Source organism: Chelonia mydas, chromosome 11 (assembly GCF_015237465.2).
Source record: "Chelonia mydas isolate rCheMyd1 chromosome 11, rCheMyd1.pri.v2, whole genome shotgun sequence".
Taxonomy (NCBI): domain Eukaryota; kingdom Metazoa; phylum Chordata; order Testudines; family Cheloniidae; genus Chelonia; species Chelonia mydas.
Window position 1 is genome coordinate 8198564 of NC_051251.2, and position 27935 is coordinate 8226498.

Sequence of the window (27935 nt, forward strand, 5' to 3'; positions counted from 1 at the left end):
AAGAAAGGTTTCATACATACCTTTATTCAAAAGAGAGAAAATACTTATCTTTAACAGATCTCGGTTGGGGCTTCTCGATCAGGGTTGGGCAAACTTTTTGGCCTGAGGGCCACATCAGGGCTCCAAAACTGTATGGAGGGCTGGGTGGGGAAGGCTGTGCCTCATTAAACCCTAACCCTATCTGCCCTCTCCCACTTCCCGTCCCCTGACTGTTCCCCGCCCCCCAGAACTCCTGACCTATCTAACCCCCCCTACTCCTCGTCCTCTGACCGCCCCCTCTTCGGACCCCACCACCTATCCAACCCCCCTGTTCCCTGACTGCCCCGACCCCTATCCACACCCCTGCCCTGACAGGCCCCCTGCGTCCCCACCCCGTATCCACCCCTCCCCAAAGCCCCTTTCAGAATGCGGCCCTGCGAACATAGGCGGAGGACTCAGGAGGAGCGGGGCAGCCGCGCAGCCAGAGAGAAGTGGCAGTTTCCCCTTCAAAGCATCGCTTCTCTGCACCCGGCTGTGTGGCTGCTCGGTGCTCCTCCTGAGTCCTCCGCCCGCGCACCCGCACTGCCTGCCTGCTCCCCTGAGGCTGCAGGTGAGCCTCCCTTCCTGCTCTCCTCTGCCCGCGCAGTGCAGCCCCCTCCCATGCTGGGGTCGTGGTGCGCTGAGGCTGCGGGGGAGGGGGAAAAGCGGGGAAGGGGCCGGGAGCTCAAGGGCCAGGCTGGACAGTGGATGTGGCCCGCGGGCTGTAGTTTGCCCACCTCTGTTCTAGATGCTTCTGTAAAACAATTTAATAAATAATTAAATGCAGTATTTAACTTAGCTAGGCACAAACTAAAATTGCACAAAGTGCTAAATTTGCCTCTTGTCAATGAACTTTTTATTCCCAGCCCATGAACTGTAACTGAACAGGTAGTTCAGCCCTTGCCACTGAGGCCTTATCTAATCAAGGATTTAGAGGCGTGATGTTAGCATGTTAGTTAGTGTGTGCTAACTCAGTGGTTCTCAACCAGGGGTCTGGGCCACCCTGGGGGGCTGCGAGCAGGTTTCAGGGGGGCAACCAAGCAGGGCCAGCATCAGACTCACTGGGGCCCAGGGCAGAAAGCTAAAACCCCATCACATGGGGCTGAAGTCTGGGGCCCCGAGCCCAGCCACCTGGGGCTGAAGCCAAAGCCTGAGCAATGTAGCTTCGCGAGGCCCCCTGTGGCGTGGGGCCCTGGGCAATTGCCCTGCTTGCTACCCCCTAATGCCGGCCCTGGCTTTTATATGCAGAAAACCAGTTACTGTGGCACAGGTGGGCCATGGAGTTTTTTATAGCATGTTGGCAGGCCTCAGAAAGAAAAAGGTTGAGAACACCTGTGGTAACTAATAGTATTTAAAATGTATTATAGACAAAGCACTTGACCAGTTTTGGCACCTGTTGATGGCAGTTGTCTATGACTTATTTACAGTGGATTTTAGAAATGTGTTAGTTAGCATGTTTTAGGTAACAGCACATCATAATCCTAATATGAAAAAGTCTAGAATGTGTTTGGCACCCTTGGTTTAAAGATCACTTGCATTAATTTTTTTTCTTTTCTGGAAGCATTTTCTAAATATTAACAAGGCAGCCTAAAAGGACAAGACAGATCCTTGTTCTTAACTGTCCTGTGGTGCTAATTTGAACTTGACAGAGTGTAAGTCTTCCTTTCTAAAAGTGGTAAGGTGCCATATAGCCGTGGTTCTTAACCAGGAGTACACATACCCCTGGGGGTACGCAGAGGTCTTCCAGGGGGAACATCAACACATCTAGATATTAGCTTAGTTTAACAGACTACGTAAAAAGCACGAGTGAAGTCAGTACAAACTAAAATTTCATAAAATGACTTGTTTATATTGCTCTATATACACTATACACTGAAATGTAAGTACGATATTTATATTCAAATTGATTTATAATTCTGTGGTAAAAATGAGAAAGTAAGCAATTTTTCAGTAATAGTACGCTGTGACACTTTTGTATTTTTATGTCTGATTTTGTAAGCAAGTAGTTTTTAAGTGAGGTGAAACTTTGGGGGTATGCAAGACAAATCAGACTCCCGAAAGGGGTACAGTAGTCTGGAAAGGTTGAGCTAGCCATTGCTGTATAGAATGTTAAAAATAATAATTTTTCACTATAAACTGTTTTTAATAGTCTGGAACAAATAAACAGTGATACAGATTAAATGGGAGATTCAACCAGATTTAATCTTTAAAGAGAGGCTATGTGTGAATACCTCCTGGTGACATATGTTTGTGTTCCTGCATTCTTTATTAAAATATACTTAATATATTTTTTAAAAATCCAAAAAATTACTTAAGTAAGCAAGTGCACATTAAAGTAGCCATCTTATTCAAGCGTTTATAGAAAATACATTTTACAAAATGTGTGTTCTACATTTTATATAAACAATTATGAAGTGTTTTTTATATTTGATGAGTGTGGTCTGTATTTCTTGAAAAGTTTTTCATTTCATCCCATTAAGTATTTACTAGTTTTAAGACTAGACTTTACTGCTTGTAATATTACTATTCCCTGCTTATTTTCTGTTATGAGCATGTCAAGTTTGTGTCCAGACTTAGAGTCCATCCTTTTTTGTGACAAGATAGCATTGTTGTTCTTAACATGAGCACAGGATGAACAATAGAAATCCGTGACCTAGAAAGCAATTCTTGAATGTTGCGCGTACAGTCAGTAATCTACCCCCTTTGCTTTCAGTGGACACTGAATGCTCTTTGTTCCTTAGGATAGAAAGAATTGGACTTCCATAGTTTCACAAAGAAAAACAACACTTTAAATAGGAGGAATAATGGCTTTTGTGCCCCCCCCCACCTTCTTTCATCTGTTTTACTGAATATCTATTGTGTGTGTAAGAGATTGAGGTCCCTCAATTACTACGATAATGTTCCTTGACTTGTTTTATTAGAGAGGACTACCTCTATGGTACTTTTCTCCCTGGAATGTGAGACTACAGAAGGAATCTAATACTTCCAATGATGTTTCCTGATTTTTCTAAACTTTCTTTTCCTCTTTCTCCTATCTGTCTGTGGCTTAAACCAATAGAACTCAGTGTATTTCCAAATAAAGCTGTTCAGCACATTTTAGATGTTTTTTAATTGGGGTTTTCGTCCATGATTATATCACTTGTAGGCTGTTCTGATAGGGATACTGTCAAGGTAATAATCTTATTTAACCTCTTCATTCCAGACTCTTTCCTCAAGGAATGAGGTTGATGGGGAGAAAAACATTGATAGGGAAAAATAAATGTGGGAGTGGGAGAGCTAGGAGTTGTCTTTTGACTTAAATAAAAGAACAGTAACATTCAACACAATTCTTTCTTCAGACAAACTCACAAAATTGCAACAGCTGTGGCCATCTTATTTCCCATTTTCTCCTTCCTTCCTGACTCTTATATGCAAACTCCCTCTAGTGTTCTGCTGTTATGTGTGTAATGGTAATTGAATACAATGGTGTAGAAATGGGGGCAGATGTGATTAAGAAGCAGCCCTGCAGAGCTTAGAGGGAGCCTCAGAGTTATCTAGTGAGCATGTGATTAAAAGGTTAGTGTCTTTAATTCTGAAACCTTCTGGGCTTTGAGCAGATAATTACATGCCATAAAAGGGGCATGTCAGAACTAGAATGAAACAGACATCTTACCAGTATGATTTACTGTATACATTTGTAGAGTATTCAGTTATAATTACTTTTAGCATTTATGTTGTTAGTTTACTTTTTGCATTCCCCCCCTTTACCTGACTGGGAGTCTTGGGGCATGCTGCCAGCATGGAAACCAACCTCTCCTGCCCCCTGAAAAGCTACATCTCCTTTATCTGCAAAAACATTCAGGCTGAGGAGGCACACTGCTCAGCAAGATGAGCAAAAAAAAATGAGGAAGAATGCCCTCAGATTGAGGAACAGCTAATTCCAGCAGCCATTTCCACCTTTTCACTTGATGAGGTATCAGTGGCCACTACGTCTACCTGAGTATTATAAGACTTTTCAAGAACTGCTGAGCTGAATGGTGGATACCCTTGAGATTCCAGTTGAAATTGTGCCCGAAAAATCACTCGGACTACTTGACATTTTGTATACGGTAACGCCTGGAAGATTGGCCATTAGATTTATTTGGTAGGAAGAACTGCTCTTCCTCAGATTTACAAATGTGTAGTGCCAGTAGTTAGGCCCTCTAAGGGTATGTCTACACTGCGAAATTAGGTCGAATTTATAGAAGTCGATTTTTTAGGAAGCGATTTTAAACAGTGGATTGTGTGTGGCCCCACTAAGCACGTTAAGTCGGCGGAGTGCGTCCACAGTACCGTGGCTAGCATTGACTTTCAGAGTGTTGCACTGTGGGTAGCTATCCCACAGTTTTCGCAGTCTCTGCTGCCCATTGGAATTCTGGGCTAAGCTCCCAATGCCTAATGGGGCAAAAACATTGTCGCGGGTGGTTTTGGGTACATCTTGTCAGTCGCCTCTCCCTCCATGAAAGCAACGGCAGACAATCGTTTCGCACCTTTTTTACGTGCAGACGCCATACTGCTTTCAGCAGATGGTGCAGTAGGACTACTAACCGTCGTCATCGAACCACTGTTTCCGCTGCAACTCAGCTCCCCTGCTCTTGTCTCGATAGCGAATTTCTTCATGTTGGCTGTCATGGGCTCCTGCTTCCGCTGCAACTCTGCTCTCCTGCTCTCATGAATCCACCTCGCAGGTCCTCTCATTGTTCTCTTTAAATATCTATTCTCGTGGCATCCATTGTCAGCCACTGCTTCCGCTGCAACTCTGCTCTCCTGCAGACGCCTTACCACGGCAAGCATGGAGCCCACTCAGATCACCGCGGCAGTTATGAGCATTGTAAACACCTCGCGCATTATCCTGCAGTATGTTCGGAACCAGAACCTGCAAAAGCAGGCAAGGAGGCGACGGCAGCGCGGTGACTAGAGTGATGAGGATATGGACCAGACACCTCTCAAAGTATGGGCTCCAGCAGTTTGGACATCCTGGTGGCAATGGGGTGGGCTCATGCCGTGGAACGCCGATTCTGGGCCTGGGAAACAAGCACAGACTGGTGGGACGACATACTGTTACAGATCTGGGATGATTCCTAGTGGCTGCGAAACTTTCGCTTGCGTAAGGGTACTTTCATGAAACTTTGTGACTTGCTTTCCCCTGCCCTGAAGCACAGGAATACCAAGATGAGAGCAGCCCTCGCAGTTCACAAGCAAGTGGCGATAGCCCTGTGGAAGCTTGCAACGCCAGACAGCTACTGGTCAGTCGGGAATCAATTTGGAGTGGGAAATCTGCTGTGGGGGCTGCTGTGATCCAAATAGCTGACACAATCATTGAGTTGCTGCTATCAAGGGTAGTGACTCTGGGAAATGTGTAGGTAATAGTGGGTGGCTTTGCTGCAATGGGATTCCCTAAACGTGGTGGGGCGATAGGGATATGCATTCCGTCTATCTTGGGACCGGACCACCTTGGCAGCCAGTACATAAACCGAAAGGGGTACTTTTCAATGGTGCTGCAAGCACTAGTGGATCACAGGGGATGTTTCACTGACATCAATGTGGAATGGCCGGGAAAGGTACATGACGCTCACATCTTCAGGAACTCTGGTCTGTTTGAACAGCTGCAAGAAGGGACTTACTTTCTAGACCAGAAAATAACCGTTGGGGATGTTGAAATGCCTAGAGTTATCCTTGGGGACCCAGCCTACCCCTTAATGCCATGGCTCACGAAGCCATACACAGGCAGCCTGGACAGTCGTCAGGAGCTGTTCAACTATAGGCTGAGCAAGGGCAGAATGGTGGTAGAATGTGCATTTGGACATTTAAAAGCGCACTGGCGCAGTTTACTGACTCGGTTAGACATCAGCGAAACCAATATTCCCATTGTTGTTACTGCTTCCTGTGTGCTCCACAATATCTGTGAGAGTAAGGGGGAGATGTTTATGGTGGGGTGGGAGGTTGAGGCAAATCGCCTGGCCGCTGATTACGCGTAGCCAGACACTAGGGCGGTTAGAAGAGCACAGCAGGGCGCGCTGCGCATCGGAGAAGCTTTGAAAACCAGTTTTGTGACTGGCCAGGCTACGGTGTGACAGTTCTGTTTGTTTCTCCTTGATGAAGACGCGCCCCTTTGGTTCACTCTACTTCCCTGTAAGCCAACCAACCTCCCCCCTTCGATCACTGCTTGCAGAGGCAATAAAGTCATTGTTTCAAATTCATGCATTCTTTATTAATTCGTCACACAAATAGGGGGATAACTGCCAAGGTAGCCCAGAAGGGGTGGGGGAGGAGGGAAGCACTGGGTGGGGGTGGTGGAGGAGGGAAGGACAAGGCCACACTGCACTTCAAAACATATTGAATGCCAGCCTTCTATTGCTTGGGCAGCCCTCTGGGGGGGAGTGGTTGGGTGCCCTGTGTTCTTGGGCATCTGGGTGAGGAGGCTATGGAACTTGGAGAGGAGGGCAGTTGGTTACACAGGGGCTGCAGCAGCCGTCTGTGCTCCTGCTGCCTTTCTTGCAGCTCAGTCATACGCCGGAGCATATCAGTTTGATCCTCCAGTAGCCTCAGCATTGCATCCTGCCTTGTCTCCTCTTGCTCCTGCTACCTCTCGTCTTGCACGTCCCTCCTGTCCTCGTGTTCCTGTCATCATGCTTTCCTGGACTCTGACATTGCTTGCTCCACACATTCTGCTGAACTCTTTCAGTGCTGGAGGACTGTATGAGCTCAGAGAACATTTCATCGCGAGTGCGTTTTTTTTCGCCTTCTTATCTGCGCTAGCCTCTGGGACGAGGTGATATGGGGAGTGTTAAAACATGTGCAGCTGTGGGAGGGAAAAAAAGGGAGAGCAGTATTTAAAAAGACACATTTTAGAGAACAATGGGTAGACTCTTTCACAGTGAACCAACCTGTTAACGTTACATAGCACATGTGCTTTCGGTACAAGGTCGTGCCCCTCCAATTCTCTGGGATGATCACTTTACCCCTCCTGCCCCCATGTGGCTAATAGTGGAGATGATTTCTTTTCAGCCACAGGCAAACAGCCCAGCAGGAGTGGCCGCCTCTGAATGTCCCCGTAATAAAATTCCCCTATTTCAACCAGGTGACCATGAATGATATCACTCTCCTGAGGATAACGCAGAGAGACAAAGAACGGATGTTGCTTGAATGCCAGCAAACACCGGGACCATCCACTGCCATGCTTTGTTATGCAATGATTCCAGACTACGTGCTATTGGCCTGGCATGGTAAAGTGTCCTACCATGGAGGACGGAATAAGGCTGCCCTCTCCAGAAACCTTTTGCAAAGGCTTTGGGAGTACCTCCAGGAGAGCTTCACTGAGATGTCCCTGGAGGATTTCCACTCCATCCCCAGACATGTTAACAGACTTTTCCAGTAGCAATGTTGATTTCAGCGCTAATCCCCTTGTCGGGGAGGAGTACAGCAATCGATTTTAAGAGCCCTTTAAGTCGACAAAAATGGCTTCGTAGTGTGGACAGGTGCAGGGTTAAATCGATCTAACGCTGCTAAATTCAACCTAAACTTGTAGTGTAGACCAGGGCTTAGTGAAATATGACATCTTAAATTGGGACAAAATATCTTTTTATTGAAAAATTTCCCCCAAACAGCGGAGAAAACTACCAAAGAGGTCCAGACAGCTCTTGAGGATTCCTTTAACATCAAGACAAAGGAAGCTGTGCTCTTCCTGAAAGATTCATATGGTGGTATTTAGTCTCTGGGGTTTAATACATCAGTCCCTGGAAGGAAACAACCCAGACTGCTGAGTTATTCTAGAAAGGGGTCCTCTGCTTACTACTATAGCCAACAACAATCTTCTGAACCACCTAGAAAAAGTAGAGATTTCAGTGGAGGAAAGCCTCTGCATAGTCATGCTGTGTCCATCTTCAAGTAGCAAATCTGACATTGGTCAAGAGCCACTTGGAGCATTTAGAGGATCTATTTACTTTCTTTCCCTTTCCCTTCCCTTCTTTTGGCAGTTGCCTTTTTTTATTTTCCAGAAACTTGGAATCACATCACCTCAGGATCTTAGAAATCATCAGAATGTGGGTGTTGCATTCAATTTCAGAACCTTCCTAACACCCAACCCTCTTCAGGGACCACTCATGAGAGATTATTAAAAATGATCTTACATCTAAATCTTGGAGCAATAGAAGTGCCTCTAGAGTTCAGAGAGAAGGGGTTTTACTCACATTTTCTAATCCTAAAGAAGGGGTATGCCGCACAGTTCTGGATTTGAGCTGTCTCAACACCTTAATCTGCCACTTCAGATTCAAATCCCTAACCTCTCTAATCCCATCTTTAGATCCCCAAAACTGGTTCATGCTGTTAGCCTACAGGACACATGCTTTCACATATCAGTCTACACTGCACACAGAAAATACCTGCAATTCAAAGTGGGAAATTACCACAATTAGTGCAGAGTCCTGCCCTTTGGTCTTTCAGCAGCACCAAAAGTAATTACCAAGTGCTTGGCATTCATGATGGCTCACCTGAGAAAGCAAAGGGTACTGGTAGACCCGCACCACAATGATTCCCTCATTTGAGGGAGTCAATGCAACAAATGAGTGACTCCATTTCATATGATCCTACAACTTTACACTATGCTGGGTCTCAGAAGCAACAGAGAAAAGTCAACTTTAGTGCTAACCCAAAGGATAGAGTTCGTAGGGGTAGTGTTAGATTCCACAACAGCAAGAGCTTATCTGCCATAAAACAGATTCAGTAACATTGTAGACCTCATCAACCAGCCGCAGGGTCACCCTTAAAAGTCAGTAAGAGTTTGCCTCTGTTTTCTTGATCACATTGTTTCCTGTATTTACATCACATGGCATGCCAGACTATATCCACCTTACAAAAGTAGTTGAAAATGGCGTATCTACCAAACAGAGATCACATGAACATGGGGGTACTGATCCCCTGAGAAGTCCTCTAATAGTTAAACTGGTAGAAGAACTCTGCAGGTTTGCAAACGTGGATACTGTTTTCTCCACTTGTCACCAGGGCACTGCTAATAGATGCTTGTGTGCTCAGCTGAAGAGCTTACCTGCACTACCTTCAAACCCAAGTCCTATGGGCTCCTGAAGAGAATCACCTTCATATATACTACAGCTCTGAACTGTTTGACTAGCTTGCACAGTATTTCTCTCTGTGCTGAGTGGACTGACAGATCAGGTGATGACAGACAACACAACGGTGTCAGCAGACAGGGAGGAGCACAATCATCAACTGGAAGCGATAGGGATGTTCAGGCACTTATGGCTGCTCTACCTTACATTGCTTTCCATAAGGATAAGGTGACCCTTCGGACTAACCCTGCATTTTTACCAAAGATTGTTTCACGCTTCCATTTAACTCAGGTGATTCATCTGCCGTTTCCTTTCCCAAACTGAACCATGGGGAAGCCAAACTGCATACCTTTGATGTAGTTAAGGCTCTGTCATTTTGCTGGGCATAACAAAACCATTCAAAAGCTCCCCTAGGCTAATTATAGCATTTGCAGATAGAATGAAGGATCAGGCAGTATCTAGCCAAAGATAATTTAAATGGGTCTCTAATTGTATTAAATCATACTCTGAGTTAGCTAGATTAGATTTACTCATGCAGTTTGGATCCCACTCCATCAGCAGAGACAACCTGTTGATTCTCTGAGAAGCTATGAGGGGATCAGTTCACATTTTATACAGTATAATTCACTGGTAGAGGCATCAGTATCAGACATGCACTTTGGCAGAGCAGTACTCCAGTCGTTATTGAAATAGACTGCAAGCACCAATCCTCCTTCCTACAAGGTCACTGCTTGTGAGTCACCAGAAGTGGAATACATTTGAACAATCACTTGAAGAAAGAACAGGTACTTTACCCTCCAGTAAATGGGATTATTTGAGTTGTGTTGTCCATGTATATTCTATGATCTGTCGTTCCTCCCTGCTACCAGGGAGTCCTATAACACCTGGATTCTGTCTTGAGAAAGAAACTGAGGGACAGTTGGGCCCACTCTGCTGTTTATGCTCCCTGCACGTAGGGTGCAGATGCAACCTCAATGGATTTTGCTGATAAAAAGAATCTGATCTCATGTGCATGGTATGCATGCACTCCGGAAATGAAATACATATGGACACACACCTTGAAAAACCAATATTAATTTATAGTAGGGCAAGTACTTGTTTTCTCATTTAGATCTTAGTAGGGTACTATTGCACAGCTTACTTTTGAATGAAGTAAAGTTTTTTAGGGTACCCTAGTTCCTTGCAGCAAGAGAAATGGAGCCTAGCTGTTTGTGTTCAGTTGCCAGTGTCTCAAAGTATTTCATCAAGCAATCTTCCCATTAAACTTGGGTTCTGAAACTATTAGTTCACAGCCATTGGAAGGGTTTTTATGTATTTTAGATAATTTTACATGTAGTGTTTTACAAATGTTAACTAATTGTCACAGCACCCCTGCGAAGTAGGTATCTTCCAGATGGTGGAAAAAAGCCAGAAAGGTTGAGTAATTCAGAGTCAGAATTAGAATGTTGTGGTCTCTTGTTGTCAGTCCAGTAGTGTTCTCACACTATTACAGTCTAACCCTTATAACCAGGTGCTCAGCTAAGTAGCTAGCCCAGCTGCAGGCGACCACCTGTGAAGGTAGCTGGGAGTAGCCTTAGCTCCATAAGGTATATAGAAACAGATGCCAGAGGGAGTAATTGGGTATGTTTGTGATAACCTGTGATCTTTCAGAAAATTACTCACTGGGCTTTGCATGCCAAAAGGCCAGTTCTGCAAAAGAAGCTCAGATATTAAGAAGAAAATAAATGTTTAACATGATCATGTCAGACTAACTTATGAAATAAGTGTTGTTTTCTTTAAAAAAAAAAAAAAATTATAGTTTATCTCTTTTTTTCTTCAGAGGTGGCTGGATCCAAACAAACCAATCAGGAAACAATTAAAAAGTGAGCAAATATATTTATTTAGTCTGTTTCAAATATAATTTTTATTGAATAAGGATTTTAAAGTAACCTGATTAATTAGAAATGCTTTTGTTAATTCTAGGAGGATCTCCTTACAGTTTGAACTTTAGAGTCAAATTTTTTGTAAGTGACCCTAACAAGCTCCAGGAAGAATATACAAGGTAGGTTTAGGTAGTTTACCATTGCAAAATTCTTCTAGGAAATTTAGAAGTTGAACTAAGTATTGACAAAAAGCATAATTAGTTTTCTGAAAGTGTTACTTATTGGAATTGTCTCTCTTAAAAACCTGCTTTATTCTTGTTTTTTTGTAATGTGTTTAGGATTTTCCATAGCTGATAACTAAAATTCACATGCTGTAAGCACAAAAACTGCACAAAAACCTTTAAAATGAAGCCTTTGAATACATAGTGTAGAAATATAGTGTACATATGAAATCTCACAGAAAACATTGTTCAAATAGAAATAGGAAAAGAAAAGTAAGGAAGGGAAGAGAAGAAAAAAGGAAACTTTCTTTCTCCTACTCATCAATGGGTACAAATTTAATTTTAACCCATATTTGTCTCCTGTTTGAAAATATCATAATTTCTCTGAAATTATGCTAACTCATCATTCATTTTGTGTATTAGTTCCTTGCTAATTTTTTTCATCCATGTATATCAATCAGTCTTCAACTTCACTTTTATTAGTATAATATAGAAACTTATGGTGATATAGCGGCAAACTTAGCTAGTGCAAATACAGTAATTTCTGTGTGCCTATTGTGTAATAATGTGCCTAACACTCAGATTTTTACAGGTATTTAGGCATTTTTGCAAGCAGTGTTGCAGTACCTAACTGATTTAGGAGCTTAAATCTCATTTTCAAAAGGGATTTAGGCAACTGTAAAAAACTTTTTGAAAATGAGGATTAAGCTATTAAATCAGTCAGGTTTTGCAGTGCTGAGTACAGCAATGCCTGAATAGTTCTATTAATCTGGGCCTAAATTGTTTAAAGTGAATGCTCAATTGGTACCAGATTAAAAAGTGGTGAATGTCCTGTATTCTCAAGAGGTGTGCGCAAAATTTTCAAACCAAGGTGTGTAAATGTAGATGCCTCCTCCATTTTTAGGCACCTAAGTATAAACAGTCTGATTTTTTTCAAATTGCTGAGCATCTACGACAGAAGGTAACTTCAGTGGGATTTGTAGATGCTTGGTCCCTCTAAAAAACCAGGAAGGCCATTTTTTATTTAGGTTCCCAAAGAGCCTAAATTTTCCCATCTCTGTTGTTAGAACAGGCAATTTTTTAAATTTTCAAAACTTAGATGAAATATATGATGAGATATTTTATGACATATTTGCAGAAATTGATGGCCATTTTCTTACCAGCATTGACTGTTGCTAATCAATAATTCTGTAGATGCTATCTTTCCAATCTTTCTGGCTGTGTGTAACTTGGCACATAAGGCAGATGAAAATGTCCTAAAATTGCTGTTAATATTCATGGGACCAACAGACATGAGCAACAAAGGGGCATATTTTTGGCTACCTGTTGATCCCCTGTCCATTTAAATAAACTCTTGCTAGCAAACAATCTATTTTTAACATTTATTAAAATTGCTAGCTAAAAGGTTTTTAATTTAACATAACTCCATCTTCATTGTTCTCACTATTTAAGAAGTGAATGCATTGTGCAAGCTATTTTAGACCTACATTGCTAAAGTTGCTTTAATTTCTACTGATTTCCCATTTTGTTCAACAACGTAGAAGAGATTTACGTGCCATAAGTGATACCCAGTTAGCTGACAACTAATTAACTTCACTGTACTTACAACACACTGAACACAGAATGAACTCTGTTTAAGAAAGCTTCCTCATGATGTCCTGTAAGTACAACAGAACATCGCCACAGTAAGTGAACCTAAGCTATGTCGACTCCGGCTACATACTCACGTAGCTGGAGTAACGTAATTTAGTTCGACTTACCGCGGTAGTGTAGACAAGGCCTTAAATTCACACCTGTGAAATATTCCCCCAAAAATGTGTTTTGCATCATTTTAACATTTATATAAATTGAAGCACAAAACATAGGAAACAGGAAGTTAAATTTACTTGTTGAAAAGCAAAATAAACTTAATAAAATTAAATTAAAAAATAAGCTTGTTTTCCATATAGTCCCCTCTTTTCTCTATGCCTTGGTGTTTTAAGATGGAGATGAGGCTTTATATTAAAACAATTTTTTGTCTATCATGTTAAGAGTGGCTAAAGAATTACAGGTGGTGTGGCCTTCAGTAGTAGTCTTCTATCAGTTTTATTACCTTCAGGATGACATGTAAAACTGTACTTACTATTAAGTGTGATCAGCTGAAGATCCTATAGTACTTTTTGTGGGCATTAGGGGTGTGTTAGGCCCAATGTCCTTGATAAGTGCCAATTTGCAGAATTCCATTCTGGTCACTTTACATGCACTCTGTTTCTACTCCTGGGTACAAAATGTGGTGTTTCTTCCCCTAAATAGCTGCCACATTGCACCCCAGAGGTAACTGCATTTCACTTATGGATGGGTTGGTTCCTCGGTCTGTGCATCACATCTGTAAAAATGCTTGTGGGGTTCTTCACTATTGTTAATCTACTTTAAAAGTCCATATCAGGAACCCTTACATAACTATTTTGAGGCAGTTGTTGTTCACATACCAATTTGTAATAAAATGAAAGAATAGGTAAAAATCCTCTTAATTTTTAATGCAATAAATTAATTCTAAATGTTTAATATTTACTGTCATGACAGAATTCAATCTGTTAAATATTTTAGTACATACAGTGCTTCTGATAATATAAACAGCTACATAAACAATTATTTACTAGTAATTTACTGTCCCAAGGCCTGAGTTGTATGAATGCTTGTGTTGCAACTGTCAAAGCAGAAGTGCAAGAAGAAAAATACATGATGGGATCATTACTGGGGCCTGGGATGTCCCAAAGCAGTGTTATGTACAAGAAAGCAAGAGTGATATTTAAGTTTTATGCTTGTGTGGGTGTAACGAAGCGGCCTCTGGCGGGACACAACTGAGAGTATCAATGCAGGACAGATTGCTTAGAGCAGGGCAGTCACAGCCCAAGGCTGGGTGTCCTTTATTATTAAGGCAAACCAAACCAGCCAAACAGAGAGGACTTCGGTTTTACCACACTGGCTAACCAGAAGTTTTATATAAGCAATTCCCTCAGATACTCCAGTTCCCTCGTATCACCACCGGCACCACTCCTTATGGGGATTAATGGTTATGAAAACCAATACCCCAGTAAAAGAAAAAAGGTTCTCCTGATCCCAAAGGACCAAGCCCCAGACTCAGGTCACTATACAAGTCCGATCTTACCCACAAATCACGCTGTTGCCAATCCATTAGAATCTAAAGGTTTATTCATAAAAAGAAAGAAATAGATGAGCTAAAATTGGTTAAATGGAATCAATTACATATAGTAATGGCAAAGTTCTTGGTTCAGGCTTGTAGCAGTGATGGAATAAACTGCGGGTTCAAATCAAGTCTCTGGAGTACATCCACAGCTTGGATGGGTCATTTAGTCCTTTGTTCAGAGTTTCAGTTTGTAGCAAAGTTCCTCCAGGGATAAGAAGCAGGACTGAAGACAAAATGGAGGAGTTTTCAGGGCCTTTTATATCCTCTGCCATTTGGAAGGACCCCTTTGTTCTTACTGTGGAAAATCACAGCAGCAAGGTGGAGTTTGGAGTCACATGGCCAAGTCACATGTCCATGCATGACTCAGTTCTTTACAGGTAGAGCAGCCATTGCTCACATGCTACCTTGAACGTTCCCAGGAAAACTCCTCATATGTGGATTGGAGTCTCCAAGTTCCATTGTCAATTAAGTGTTTCTTGATTGGACACTTAATCTGAAGAGTCCCTTCTCAATAAGATTCTAAAAAAAATATGGCGGGGAGGGATAGCTCAGTGGTTTGAGCATTGGTCTGCTAAACCCAGGGTTGTGAGTTCAGTCCTTGAGGGGGGCCATTTAGGGATCTAGGGCAAAAATTGGGGATTCGTCCTGCTTTGAGTGGGGGGTTGGACTAGATGACCTCTTGAGGTCCCTTCCAGCCCTGATATTCTATGATTCTAAGATGATCAAATACATCACTGGTGCTACTTAGAATCAGAGCTCTGAGAAAGAGTCCAGCGGAGGGCAGCGGAAAGGGTCCAGTGGAGGGCAACAAAAATGATTAGGGGACTGGAACACATGACTTATGAGGAGAGGCTGAGGGAACTGGGGATGTTTAGTCTTCAGAAGAGAAGAATGAGGGGGGATTTGATAGCTGCTTTCAACTACCTGAAAGGAGATTCCAAAGAGGATGGTTCTAGACTGTTCTCAGTAGTAGCAGATGACAGAACAAGGAGTAATGGTCTCAAGTTGCAGTGGGGGAGATTTAGGTTGGATATTAGAAAAAGATTTTCACTAGGAGGGTGGTGAAACACTGGAATGCGTTACCTAGGGAGGTGGTGGAATCTCCTTCCTCAGAAGTTTTTAAGGTCAGGCTTGACAAAGCCCTGGCTGGGATGATTTAATTGGGGATCAGTCCTGCTTTGAGCAGGGGGTTGGACTAGATGACCTCCTGAGGTCCCTTCCAACCTTGATATTCTATGATTCTATGATACGCACTGAGATGCAAGTACCTTTTGATAGACACCTTACTTGACCTCCTTTGTACAAGATTTGGTGCAACTATAGGACCTTGGTTGCAACAATGATCTATACGGTCACAGTTCCTGTCAATAATGTCATAGTGGGGCATTTGTTAACAGAGGCATCAAAACAAAAAATACAAATGCCAATATTGTGACCCAATGTGAGTTATTGTTTCCAATAGAAATAATGGCTTGTGATAAAACAGAAGAATGCAGTCTCATTAGAAATCATAAGGGAATTTGCAAGAAATGCGAGATTCACCTGTTGCCACTATACCCCTTATTATGGGGGTCATTCTCATTTGTATTGTGCGCTTTGTCACCTTTCTAATTTAGATATTAATGTTCACTTCCTTAAAATCCTCTAAACCTTAATGAAGGGTTGGAGGAAACTTAGTATATATAACCTTTGGGTGAATATATTATGGGGACATGTTCAAATTTATTTCATCCTGCACAAAGTCTCTTTCCTTTTTCAACGAGGCCTACATTTTCAAATGTGACTTCATTTTGGGTGTCTTCATTTTTGAGTGCCCAACTTAAGACAACTTAGAGAGCCCTGGTTTTCAGTAGCTGAGTTTTTCAGCACTTTCTGGAAACCAGGGCCCTTTAAGTTATCCCAGTTTGGGCACCCAAAAATGGAGGTACCCAAAAATCAGTGGTTGCATTTGAAAATGTGAACTGTAGCTTATACTCGTCGTATATAATACGGACTCAAAGAAATACATTTAAATATAATAAAGGTTGCCTTAATTTTTGTCATAAAATAGCTGCAATAAGTGAGTAATTTGCTGTCATCTGTTTTCTGTCACTAAATGTACTTGATTGAAAACAGTCCCCTTGTTATGAATTTTTCATCTGTTCATTGTGCTGCTTATTTCCCACCTTAAAACAGTGGGAGGAGCAGATCAGCTATTTTAAACAGGCTGTTCTCATTTAAAAGTCATTTAAAATAAAAGAAGAAAATACTGAAATATGCAGTTTATAGAATAAAAAATTATGGAAGGTAGGAACAATTTCAGAAAGCCTTTAACATAATGGAATAAGATTTTGCACTCACAGTTTTTCTAGGTTGAGGGAGGAAGACAAACCACTCAACCCTGATATTAAATTGAAACAATAAATTGGTGTCAGGTATCCTCAGGTGCTAAATTAATTTCTGCTTCTGTATACCTGGAACAAAAATAAAACAGTGTTTATATATTTGTAATATGGGCTGAGTCAGGAAAAAATCTTCAGAATTGGGTGCCTAAAAGTAAACTCCTAAATGCGTCCAATCTTATAAATGCTTTAATACTTCTGAACAGCAGGCAACTTTTAGTGAGGTGCCTGAACACAGCTTTGTGTGGCTTCATTTACGGCACCAAAGTTTGATAGTTTTGTTTTCTCTATTTTGTTTTTCACAAGGTAGCCATTTCCTCTTTTCTCCATTGTTTCTATCTTTAGGTGAAATTTGAATATTAATTGTGATGTCGTCATGAACTGTATCGTAAAATTGGATGTTCTACAGAAGTAGATAATTTTAAATTTATGGATATATACATGACTTTAATTGCGATCTCATATTAATAGCTACCTCTCAGAGCTTAAGAAGTAATGATATCTGGTGAAATGATTCTAACACAATAGACTCAAAAGTGATATCAAATATTTCAGCTTTCTGTTAAATTTAGGAAGACATTTCTGTCTAAAAATACAATCAAATTTCATCAACCCATTGTAGTATTTTTGTTTTTTAAGGTACCAGTATTTTCTGCAAATTAAACAAGACATTCTTACTGGAAGGTAAGCCTCTTCTATTATGTTGACCAATATATACAATATTATGACCAATTTGCTGAGATTGATACATTATTTAATTTTTAGCAATTAATAATTTTACATAAAGGTTATGAGCTATATAATGTTTGCTGAAGAACTGATAAAATAGAGTTTCTTTTAGAGTACTGGCAAATGGAAATACTTATAATAAAAATGTCTCTGAAAAACTTATGCTTTACTGTTCATATCTGTGTGTGGTAAATAAATTAATTAAATCAGAAGATTTTCAAAATGTTCATAATTTACATTAGGTGTACAGTTGTGTTTTTTTTTTAAATTATAGATTGCCCTGTCCTTATAATACTGCTGCTCTTTTGGCTTCCTACGCTGTTCAGTGTAAGTATAATTACTAACTAGGTATGAGTATGTAGGTTATTTCAATTATGCCTTCTATTTTTCTGGCTTTTCAGTGATCAGCTAAGTTACCATAAGTTAATGAATAGTAATCAGCATACACAAATGGATTTGTGTGATGAGCTATACCTAAATGTGTACAAAAATAGTGGTATTTTTTCCATCAGTGAGGAAAGGTACACCTTTTTTTCATGGATTTCATGGTATTTTCATTTGAAGTGGTCATGAAATTGTATTACTAGTAAGCTCCCAACTTTCCATTTCCTCTTTATACTAATGTCTAAAGATAAAATAATGCTTTTTGTAAATCTCTGCATGCTCTAAAATGTAATATGTTATTTCCTCGGTAATGAGACTGAAGCTGTTTGTAGATTTAGGTATTTCTTACTGTTAACATCCAAAAGTGTGTGGAACAGGGAGTTCTGGTAGTGCCTAGCTGGATAGTTCCAGTTTACATAACTTTTATAAACACAGTTGCCAATTTTAAACAAGATAGCAGAGCTGTAAAGTCTTGGATAGTGAAGTTTTTTGTCCTTTCTTTTTTTCTCTTCCTTTTATAAAACCTGGGCAATTACATGGAAAACTAACATGATGTGTAGTTACACATTTTAAAATCAGGAAATGACAAAAATCAAGATGTTAAAATTACCTTAATTCTGACCCTTGTGCGTTTCTGCTATTTTAGATACTTATGTGGTATTTTTTACTATAGTCCTTGCCAGAAAAACGTTCCATTAAAGTGTTTGTGAAAAGTACATAGCTAAGTCTATTTTATGACATATACTGTATATAAAGTATATAGCTTAGATTAGTAATGAAACTTGCAGGAATATTTGGCCCAATTATGTTTCCAGCCAAGTTAGCTTTGTATTTAAATGCCTTCTCATATGAGTTGCTCTTAAAAAAAGTCTGGGCTTCTGGTTGAAATAAAATACATAGTACAAGAATGCTGCAAAATTATTAAAATACATACCTTAGAAAAGATCTTACCATATAAATCATGATAATGAAATAAGTCAAGTGAAAAGAATTTTTTTTAAAATAGAAAATGTGTATGTATATTCAGGGGTGTAAAAATATTGTTTACTGAGCTTCAGAAATTATCATGTAATCTGACTGTATTGTAAGGGCTAAATTCCCTATAAGCTGCGCGGTTGGGCGGCCGCCCAGCAGGCTATCAAGTGCTGAGCCATTCAGGTGTCCCTTCCCCCGCTCCTGTGTGCTGCTGCTGCCCTCTGCCTTGGAGCTGCTCCGGGGAGCTTCCTGCTTGCTGTGTAGTGCGGGGGTGGGGCAGGGGAGACGGGTGCTGATGTCAGGGTGTCGCCTTCCCCCTGCCCTCCGACCCAGTACACCATCTCCACAGAGTTGGGGGTGGAGGGACCCAACAGGGCTCAGGACAGGGGGGATGAGGGAGCTTGCTGACAGCTGTTGCTGTATCTGAACTTGGTGGTCTACTTAAAAGGGCAGCATACTTAAAGTGGGGTCATCTGGGGCACTCCTAGGAACAAGGGGACATCAGATTTCACGGGGAAGGGTTTATGTCACGGTCTGTAACGCATTTTTCTTTTTTCACGGCTGTGAAGTTGGTAGGGCCCTAGCTACAAGGAAATAGAACTGGAACAGTCTTTAACTAAATGTGCTGCTTCACCAAAACAATAAATCAGTTGCAAGATCTGAAGTTGATTTTTAAACTGGTTTTCAGTACTGTCCAATTATAGTCATGCGCTCAAAGCCTAACTTTTTAGCAATCCTACCCATTTTGTTTGTTAAAATTGGTCATATATTTTAGATTTAACAGTGCAGGAGCTGTGATCTTAATTAATGTGGCAAAATTATAAAACATGGTTTGAAAAATTATGATAGATTTCTATAATTCTAATCTTCAGTTGTTTGAATAAACTGAGAAATGAGCTGACACAAAAATAAGCAATTTTTTTGGTTTTGGAAATACCTTGGCAAGAATGCATTAGGTTAATTTTTCAAGTCTTCGAGAGGATAAAATTATAACAGGTTTTAGAAAGATTGAAAATGTGAGTCCTCATAATGAAATGAAAACATGGACACACACAAACAGTGTTTGATTCCAGAAATACCCTGGAGCAACAAAATTCTGTTTATTTAGGGTTAATCATTGTATAGGTGGAAAGTAAGTTAAGTAAATTATAACATGAACATTTCATAAACCATTTTGCCAAGCCAGCACCTTTTTGTTGTTCAAGTCCTTTTTTAAAACTTCTTCTGTGTTACCGACTGAGTTTATAACTCATGTTAAAGAAACAAGGTGAATTCAAACGTCTGTTGTCTTTGTCTGTTCTAGATCATAAGGTGTTTGGGGCCAGGACTGTGTTAAACTTTGGGTGTTGTACAATGCTGAATATATTGTTTGCACTAAACAAGTAATAATCTTTCCCTTCAATCTCTTAGCCGAATTGGGAGACTACAACCATTCAGAAAACTTGCCAGGCTACCTCTCAGACTACTCTTTCATCCCTAGCCAGCCTCAAGACTTTGAAAAAGAAATAGCAAAATTACATCATCAGCATATGTAAGAATTTACAGAAAAAATTATTCTTATTTTGTCATATCACTGTCTACAGATGCTGTGCCTTTGTAGAAATATTACCTGAATAAACTTAACAGGTGAATTTTTACAATGCAGTATTTTTGCATGTCTTTATATGAAGTATTCCACAGTTTGGAGGAGAGGGAAGATTCAGAATGAGTATACTAATCTTTAAATTACTTTGAAGAAAGGCGATATATGAGATTTTATTTCTATAGTAGTGTGTGAATTTTTATAGGAAATTTTGGTTTCTTTAAGAAAAGTCTTCAGTCATTCATAATGATCTGCCTGCGTAAGGTTTCTGTGTACGTTGCCTTTACCAGCAGCAGGGAATTACTGTAGAAGAGTGTATGTGGTTAGAAGTATGTTAAAGAGGAGCTCTGTGAACTTCAAAAGCTCATACCTCCACCAACTGAAGTTGGTCCAATAACAGATATTATCTCAACTATCTTGTCTCGCTCATATTCTGGGACCGAGATGGCTACAATAACACTGCAAATAACTATGGAAGATATCAAATTTTGCCATTTAAAATGGAACCTTCACAACATAAAGAAGGAGGAAGCCAGACATCCACTTCCTGATCAGATTCAACAAACAAAACATAATTCCCAGAGGAGTCACCAGAAAAACGTCAGAAAAACTGAGGAACCATCTCCTGAACTTTACATATTCCAGAAAGGACCACTTCAAACAAGAAATCATCACATGCTCCCACACACTGGAAGAAAAAAATCAGGAAACCCCAAACAAACAAAAATCTGATGACAGCCAACAACACAAAAAGTGGAACCACTATAACAACTTCAGAACCGACAGCAGCACCCCTGGGAAAAACCAAGATACCATAACCCATCACATGGACACTAAATAATACCCCAACATTATCAACTTATCAAGACTACTTCTAATCTATACAGTAGTAACTGTACTCTCCAAGGGACTGAATTTCTTGCCCACCACAGAACCTGATAGCGTACTAACGTGGAAAATGAGAAGAATTCTTTTAATGACTCTTCCTCAAGGAGTTCTTTCACAACAAAGATGATGATACTCACAACTACCACACTTCTGTTGATAGTCATAAGAAAAAGTAATCATTTGACTGCACACAGGCACGCAGCAGACGAAACCACACACTTGATCATTACATTAATTACTTTTGGAGAAAAATTGAATGAACTCCTCAACAAATATTATATCCACACAATCTCTCTGCCATCCAGAGGATTGCTGTACAGTCTCTGAAATCCAGTCATCAAATCGTGAACAAACCAATAGCCAAAGGAGGTGCCATCATAGTCCTTAATCATGACGTCTACGTCAATGAGGCCAACAGACGACTCTGACACCACCTAGCATAAAAAACTCAATGAAGGCCCCACACCGCAATTCACACAGGAATTTAAAGATACCATCAAATCCTTCCCCAGACAACTCCAAGAAAAACTCTACAACCTCATCAACCCCCGGCCTCCCACCCCAGTAACCATCTACATGCTTCCAAAAATGCACAAAAAAGGGAGCCCAGACAGACCCATCATATCTGGCCATGGCACTTTCACGGAAGGAATATCAGGACTCGTAGAAACCATCCTCAAACTATTCGCCACGCAAAAGGTCAGCTTCCTCCAAGACACTGCCAGCTTCCTCCAAAAACTCGACAATATTAACAGCCTCCCTCAGAATGCCATCCTTGCCACCACAGATGTCGCCTTCCTACACACCGACATCCCTCACCATGACGGCATCACTGCCATCACATTTAACGAACACTTCGTCCAAACCATGGGTATAAGATGGCTCCCCAGTATGCCAGCCTCTTCATGGGCCAAGTCAAGGAAGAATTTCAGGGAAAATGCACCACAAAACCAGTGATACGCCTGAGATACATCAATCCTCTGGACAGATGACCTAATTCCTTGATAAATTTCCCCCACAACTTCAGCAACCACCACCACCCATCAAACTCTCTCTAGAACACTCCCACACCAACATCAGCTTCCTGGATACTGCAATCCACTTCAACAGTGGAACCCTCCAAACAGCTATATACAAGAAACCTACAGATCATCACTCTTACACACACCACAGATCCAGCAGCCATCCCAGACATGCAAAGGAATCTGTTATCTGTGGCCAGGTACTCAGATACTACAGAATTTGCTCTGAAGACAAAGTCTAGGATACACAGCTAAACACACTTAAAACCGCCTTCACTAAACAAGGACTCTCCACCAGAGAAGTAGATCACATCATGGAATGGGCCACCCAAACACTCCGGGAGGATCTGCTTCAATACAGAAATAAATACCACACTGACCACACACCCCTAGTTGTCATTTACGATCCCACATTGGAACCCGTATAGGGTATCATTAAACAATTACAACTCATATTTATCTGCATCCTGAAAGAAATCTTTCCCGAACCCCGTATTCTGGTCTTCAAAGAACCCCCAAACCTAGTTAAGCTTATCAGAAGCAAGCTCCCCACAGCACCCCGCAACAGAACAACAGATGCAAAAGCTGCAGACATATCTCCACAGCTGTGATGATCATTATCCCGCACAACACACCTTTCAAGATTCATGGGTCTTCCACATGCCCATCACAGTGTGTGATGTATCTCATCCAGTGTGTCAAATATCCCAACAACAACAATGTTGGTGAAAGCAGACAACCCCTATGCTCTTGAATGAACTCTCACAGTAAAATGATAAAAAAACAAAAACACCCTATCACTCATGGGTGAACAGTTTTCACAAAATGACCACTCTATATTGGTCCTCTCAGTACTCGTCCTCAATGGAAACATTCAAAAGGCAAGCTTGGGAAATTAAATTCATAATTCTGCTAGACGCTAAAATCCATGTACTCAACAGAGAAACTAGTTTTATGGCTCATTACAACAATGTTTAATACATCTCACTGCCTGCTAACCCTTAATTGACCCCTTCATTTTAAGTGGTATCTTATAGCATGTGTTAACCCCCTATGCTTAATAGTTTGTCCCAACTTGTAGTTAGCTCAGACACTCTAGTTACCTTCCCCAGACCAGAAAAAAAGCTCTGCAAAGCTTGAAACATTTACCTTCCACCAACAGAAGTTGGTCCAACAAGAGATGTTACCTCACTACCTTGTCTCTCTCTCAGAAGTAGGTAAAGCAGTTTTGCAATTCTTCAGATTTTATCAGTTATATGCAGTTGTATGAATTTCTGCTACAGAGCCAAAAGGATATGAAACAAAAAAAAACATTGAAAGTAAATGCCCTAATTTGTATAATAATATACTGCTGATAAACTTTCAGTTAAAAAGAGTCCATGAGTCTGTTAGGAAATGTTTAATAGGGGTTGTACTCCGCTAACACATTTATTTATTACAGATAGGGGATACTGGTGATTTTAGCAACTAACAAAATTGCCAATTAGTGACTGAAACTGAGCAATGTGGAATCAATCAAACATATTATATTGCAAATTAAAAAGGTTGTGGTGGGGAGGGTAAGGAAAAACAAACAATTTGAACTTGGTGATTGTACAAATATTAAAATCTAGGGTGGACCCTGCAGAGAAGATATTATTTCAATTCAAAATATAATACTAATTGCAAGAGCAGTTTTTAGAGGCTTCACTGCCAACTCAAAGGTTTTCAGGCCCTTTAAGGCACCTATCACTGTGCCATTTGAAATACAACATATATATGTGCCGAGTAGGTATTGCAGTCTTCCTTTAATGACATTTTTGTTGTGTGGCGGCAGAACTGGCAGAATTGTGAGTGTACACATGTGGAGACCAATCAACTAATTAACAAGTATCTGTGAGGAAAGTGCTTGAATCTCTAGCTACCAAAATTACTGCATGACAATCAATGTATATGGTGGAGTCAAGGGGGAGTTGGTTTATCAGGGAAAAATGGAGTTAAAGTAATGAGTTATTAAAATCTGCTTGAGCTGACTAAGGGTTTTGGATATTTTATGTACTTTTGGGCTGCTTCGTATTTAACTCATCTTTGTCGTTATAGAGGCTTGTCTCCTGCAGAAGCTGAGTTCAATTATCTCAATACAGCACGTACCTTAGAACTCTATGGAGTTGAATTGCACTATGCAAGAGTAAGTTTGAATGATTCACACTGTAATATAAAAGTAGATTCATGATATTTTCAGGAACAGTTTAGTATAATTTGAATATAATGTTCAAGGCCCTAATTCAGCAGGCTACTCAGTCATGGGCCTGACTTTCAGCAATTTGGTAGCCCTTATTTGACTTCATTGAGACTACTCATGCTTAAAGTTACTCAAATGATTAAGAACCTTGCTCAGTCTGAGGCCAAGTAAAGTGAACATCAGGCTGTGCCAGTTATTTGCAACTGTATTGGATAAATGTGCTTGTTGAATGTCTCTTTGGCATGTAGGGAACTTTTGGCTTCTGAATTTTTAATTTGGCTTCAGTTAATATCCTATTAAACTGAATGGGAAGTTCTCACGTTTACTATCTCACTTAAGTTGCAAGTTCCATAAATCTTTGTGTAATTTAATATTGTGAAGGTTACATCATTGCAACCAGGGCAATAATACACTTTTTAAATGGACAGTGCAGATTATGGCTAATATCGAAGTGTGTATCTAAGAGTTCATTATCTAAGTTCTTGTCAATATATTAAAATGCATCATTTGTAAGTAGGTCATGCATAGGAATAATTTCCCATCTGTTTCTTGAAGCCCTACCAACACAGATTTACATTTTACTTAAACCTATAATCTTCAAACAGCATGGATTCTTCTATTAAAAACAAGTCATGTGTTCTGACTTCTGATCTTAATTCACCATAAAGAAACTTGCTAAATAGGATTTCAAGTATTTACAACTTTTACATGACATGGATGCACCCAATCCTTGCTTATACGCATGTTGGGATATAGCAGGCATTTGATAGAGTCAAATTGAAGGACCTGCTATGACTAGAGTACAGAAACATTTTTAGAAAAGTATGGTTTGAAATAGAAAAAGGTTTATTTGTGATAGCTCTCCCACTCCAAACCTAAAACTTAGGTTGACCTAGCTACGTCACTCAGGGATGTAAACAGTTTGATGCCGTGTGACATAGTTAGGTCAACCTAACCCTCACAGTAGATGCAGCTAGGTTGATGGAAGAATTCTTTGTTAGACCTAGCTGCTGCTTTTCAACTGGGTGGATTTACTATAGCAACAGAAAAAACCCTTTTAGTCTCTGTAGTAAGTATCTATGCTATATCCACATAGCTGCAGCACTACACCCGTGCCACTGTAGCGATTGTAGGGTAGACAATGCCTTAAGTACTGAAATTGCAACTTGCTTTCACATAGGAGTATAAGTTGTTAGTTGAGTTTATTGTTGGATTGCTACCAAGTCAGTTTACTGAGCCTGTGATTCATAGTCATCTGGGTTTGGATACACTGTGTAATATATTTCTTTTAGGTAATTTTCACTTCTACAACTACTTCCAATAAGTTATCTTCTATTTCAAGGCTATTTAAGAAGATAATTCCATTAGAAGACGAGAACAGGAGGAGTATCTGTATAAAACTGAAAAAAGATGCATTCTTCCAGAGTATCGATTACCTCCGTTTAAATTACTAAATCAGTATTAAAAGTGTCATAATCTAAAAAGGATAGTGTGCCTATGAGACAAACTGCAGGAATATGCACTTTCCCTTTAGAGCCTGCCATAGCGGCTAAGAAACTTGGATTTTTGTTTAGATGTTATTTCCACTAATTATTACTTATCACTTGAGCACTCTTTAGTTTGTCATTATTACAATAAAAAAAATTGGAATTATGGGAGGAGGAAGAGACAAATGCTATGATATAAAAAGGGATGATGCTGTGTAAAGTCTTGCAAGTGGTAAGTTGGAACCCCATGTTGAATGGGGAAGGAAGTTAAGGTAGTGGTTCATAGGATCAGAGTGACATGCAAAGAAGATAACTTCAGTTGTGTGTACTAGAGTGCATATGTATTAGAGTTAGGGAGACAGTTACTGTAGTCCAGGTAAGTGAAAAGGGCACGGAACAGAGATTTAGCAGTGAGAACAGAGGGTTAGGTGAAAAAGGAAAGATATATATTGCATTTATGAGGGGAGTACTTTCTAATTGTGAAGGGAAAAAATGGAACCAAGGTAAAAAGATTCTACCTTGGTTCCATTTTTTACCTCAGTTTCTGCTCAGATTAATAGGAACTGTACCATTAAATGTTCATTGCATTAAAAACTTGCCCCATTAGGTTAATTAACATACGATTTTGCTGTGTGCGTGTGAGAGGGTATGTGGATGATCATATATAAAATATATATGGGTTTCTACAGTATATATTTTAATTGTTTTGTGTTGAATCTATTGTTTTGTTCTCTTTTAAAGGATCAAAGTAACAATGAAATTATGATTGGAGTGATGTCAGGAGGAATACTAATTTATAAGAACAGGGTACGAATGAACACCTTTCTGTGGTAAGGAAAACTGTTTTCAACAAATGCTTTTGTGTTTATTATTTCAAAATATGTTCTTCAAATTAATACCAGCAGCTTCATGATGGTAAAGTGATCTAAAACTATTTTAATATTTGTACCTCAGGTATGAGTGAGTCACTTCATATACTGTGCATGGATACTGAATGTGGATGTTTTTATGAATTATGATTTTCCTTCTGAAAACTTTTTAGGCAACACTGTTAAATGTTTGTAGTGCATAACATAGTTTTGCCACAGTTTTCCTGCAGGAATTTGGAAACTTATGCAGTGTTCAATAAGACTGTGTAGCCAGGGTCAGTGTTGTGGGAATTAAAAAATTTCTGTTCTCACTGAGAAATTTTATGACTATGTTGGATTCTTAGGGCAGGTCTTCACTACCTGCTGGACCGGCTGGTAGTGATTGATCTAACGGGGATCGATTTATCGCATCTCATCTAGACGCAATAAATCGATTCCGGAACTCCAGCTTGCGAGAGGCGGAAGCGGCATCAATGGGGGAGCGGCAGCAGTCGACTTGCTGCCGTCCTCATGGCCAGGTAAGTCGACCTAAGATACGCCGACTTAGGTTGCATATCTTAAGTTGACCACAACCCCCGCCCAGTGTAGACCAGGGCTTAGTGTAAATATTTGTACTAGAACTTAGAACTACAATCTTGATCAATAATAAATGATCATGACTGTTTTTTTGTTTCTTCTTTTGTGGTTAAGCTATACTGAGTATTAAAAATGTAATTTATTGGCTTGTTGCAGCACTTGAGAATAGTCAAGGAGCAGTGTTTATTAGTATGTTTCTCTCCATCCATAGATACAGCCATGTTCACTTTAGGTAGAAGATAATGTAAGAGCATTTGTTGAGGAAAATGCAATAATCGTTACCCTTAAATATATTGGATTTTTAGATTTTCTGTCCTCTTACCTTGAACTCCAAATTTTACATAGGAATTGCCATATTTCAGTGGTGCTCAACATTGTCCCTACTGGGATGCCCTGTCACACATAGCGATATGGCAAAGTAATGAACCCCAAGTTGAGAACTCATGCCCT

General features: G+C 40.2%; 1 protein-coding gene across 9 annotated transcripts in view; it reads left to right on the forward strand.

Annotated features, from left to right (window-relative positions):
* PTPN4 (protein tyrosine phosphatase non-receptor type 4) overlaps window positions 1–27935 on the forward strand; it is a 227403-nt gene that overhangs the window by 79366 nt on the left and 120102 nt on the right. For 6 of the 9 annotated variants that reach the window (XM_037912711.2, XM_037912716.2, XM_037912710.2 and 3 more), the window contains 7 exons: window positions 10921–10963; window positions 11043–11142; window positions 17392–17436; window positions 17756–17808; window positions 20251–20371; window positions 24412–24499; window positions 26782–26870. In XM_037912711.2, coding sequence (XP_037768639.1) covers window positions 10921–10963; window positions 11043–11142; window positions 17392–17436; window positions 17756–17808; window positions 20251–20371; window positions 24412–24499; window positions 26782–26870 — 539 coding nt within the window. The remainder of the gene's footprint in view (window positions 1–10920; window positions 10964–11042; window positions 11143–17391; window positions 17437–17755; window positions 17809–20250; window positions 20372–24411; window positions 24500–26781; window positions 26871–27935) is intronic. The other 3 variants (XM_043524929.1, XM_027823731.3, XM_043524928.1) reach the window with 3 other exon arrangements.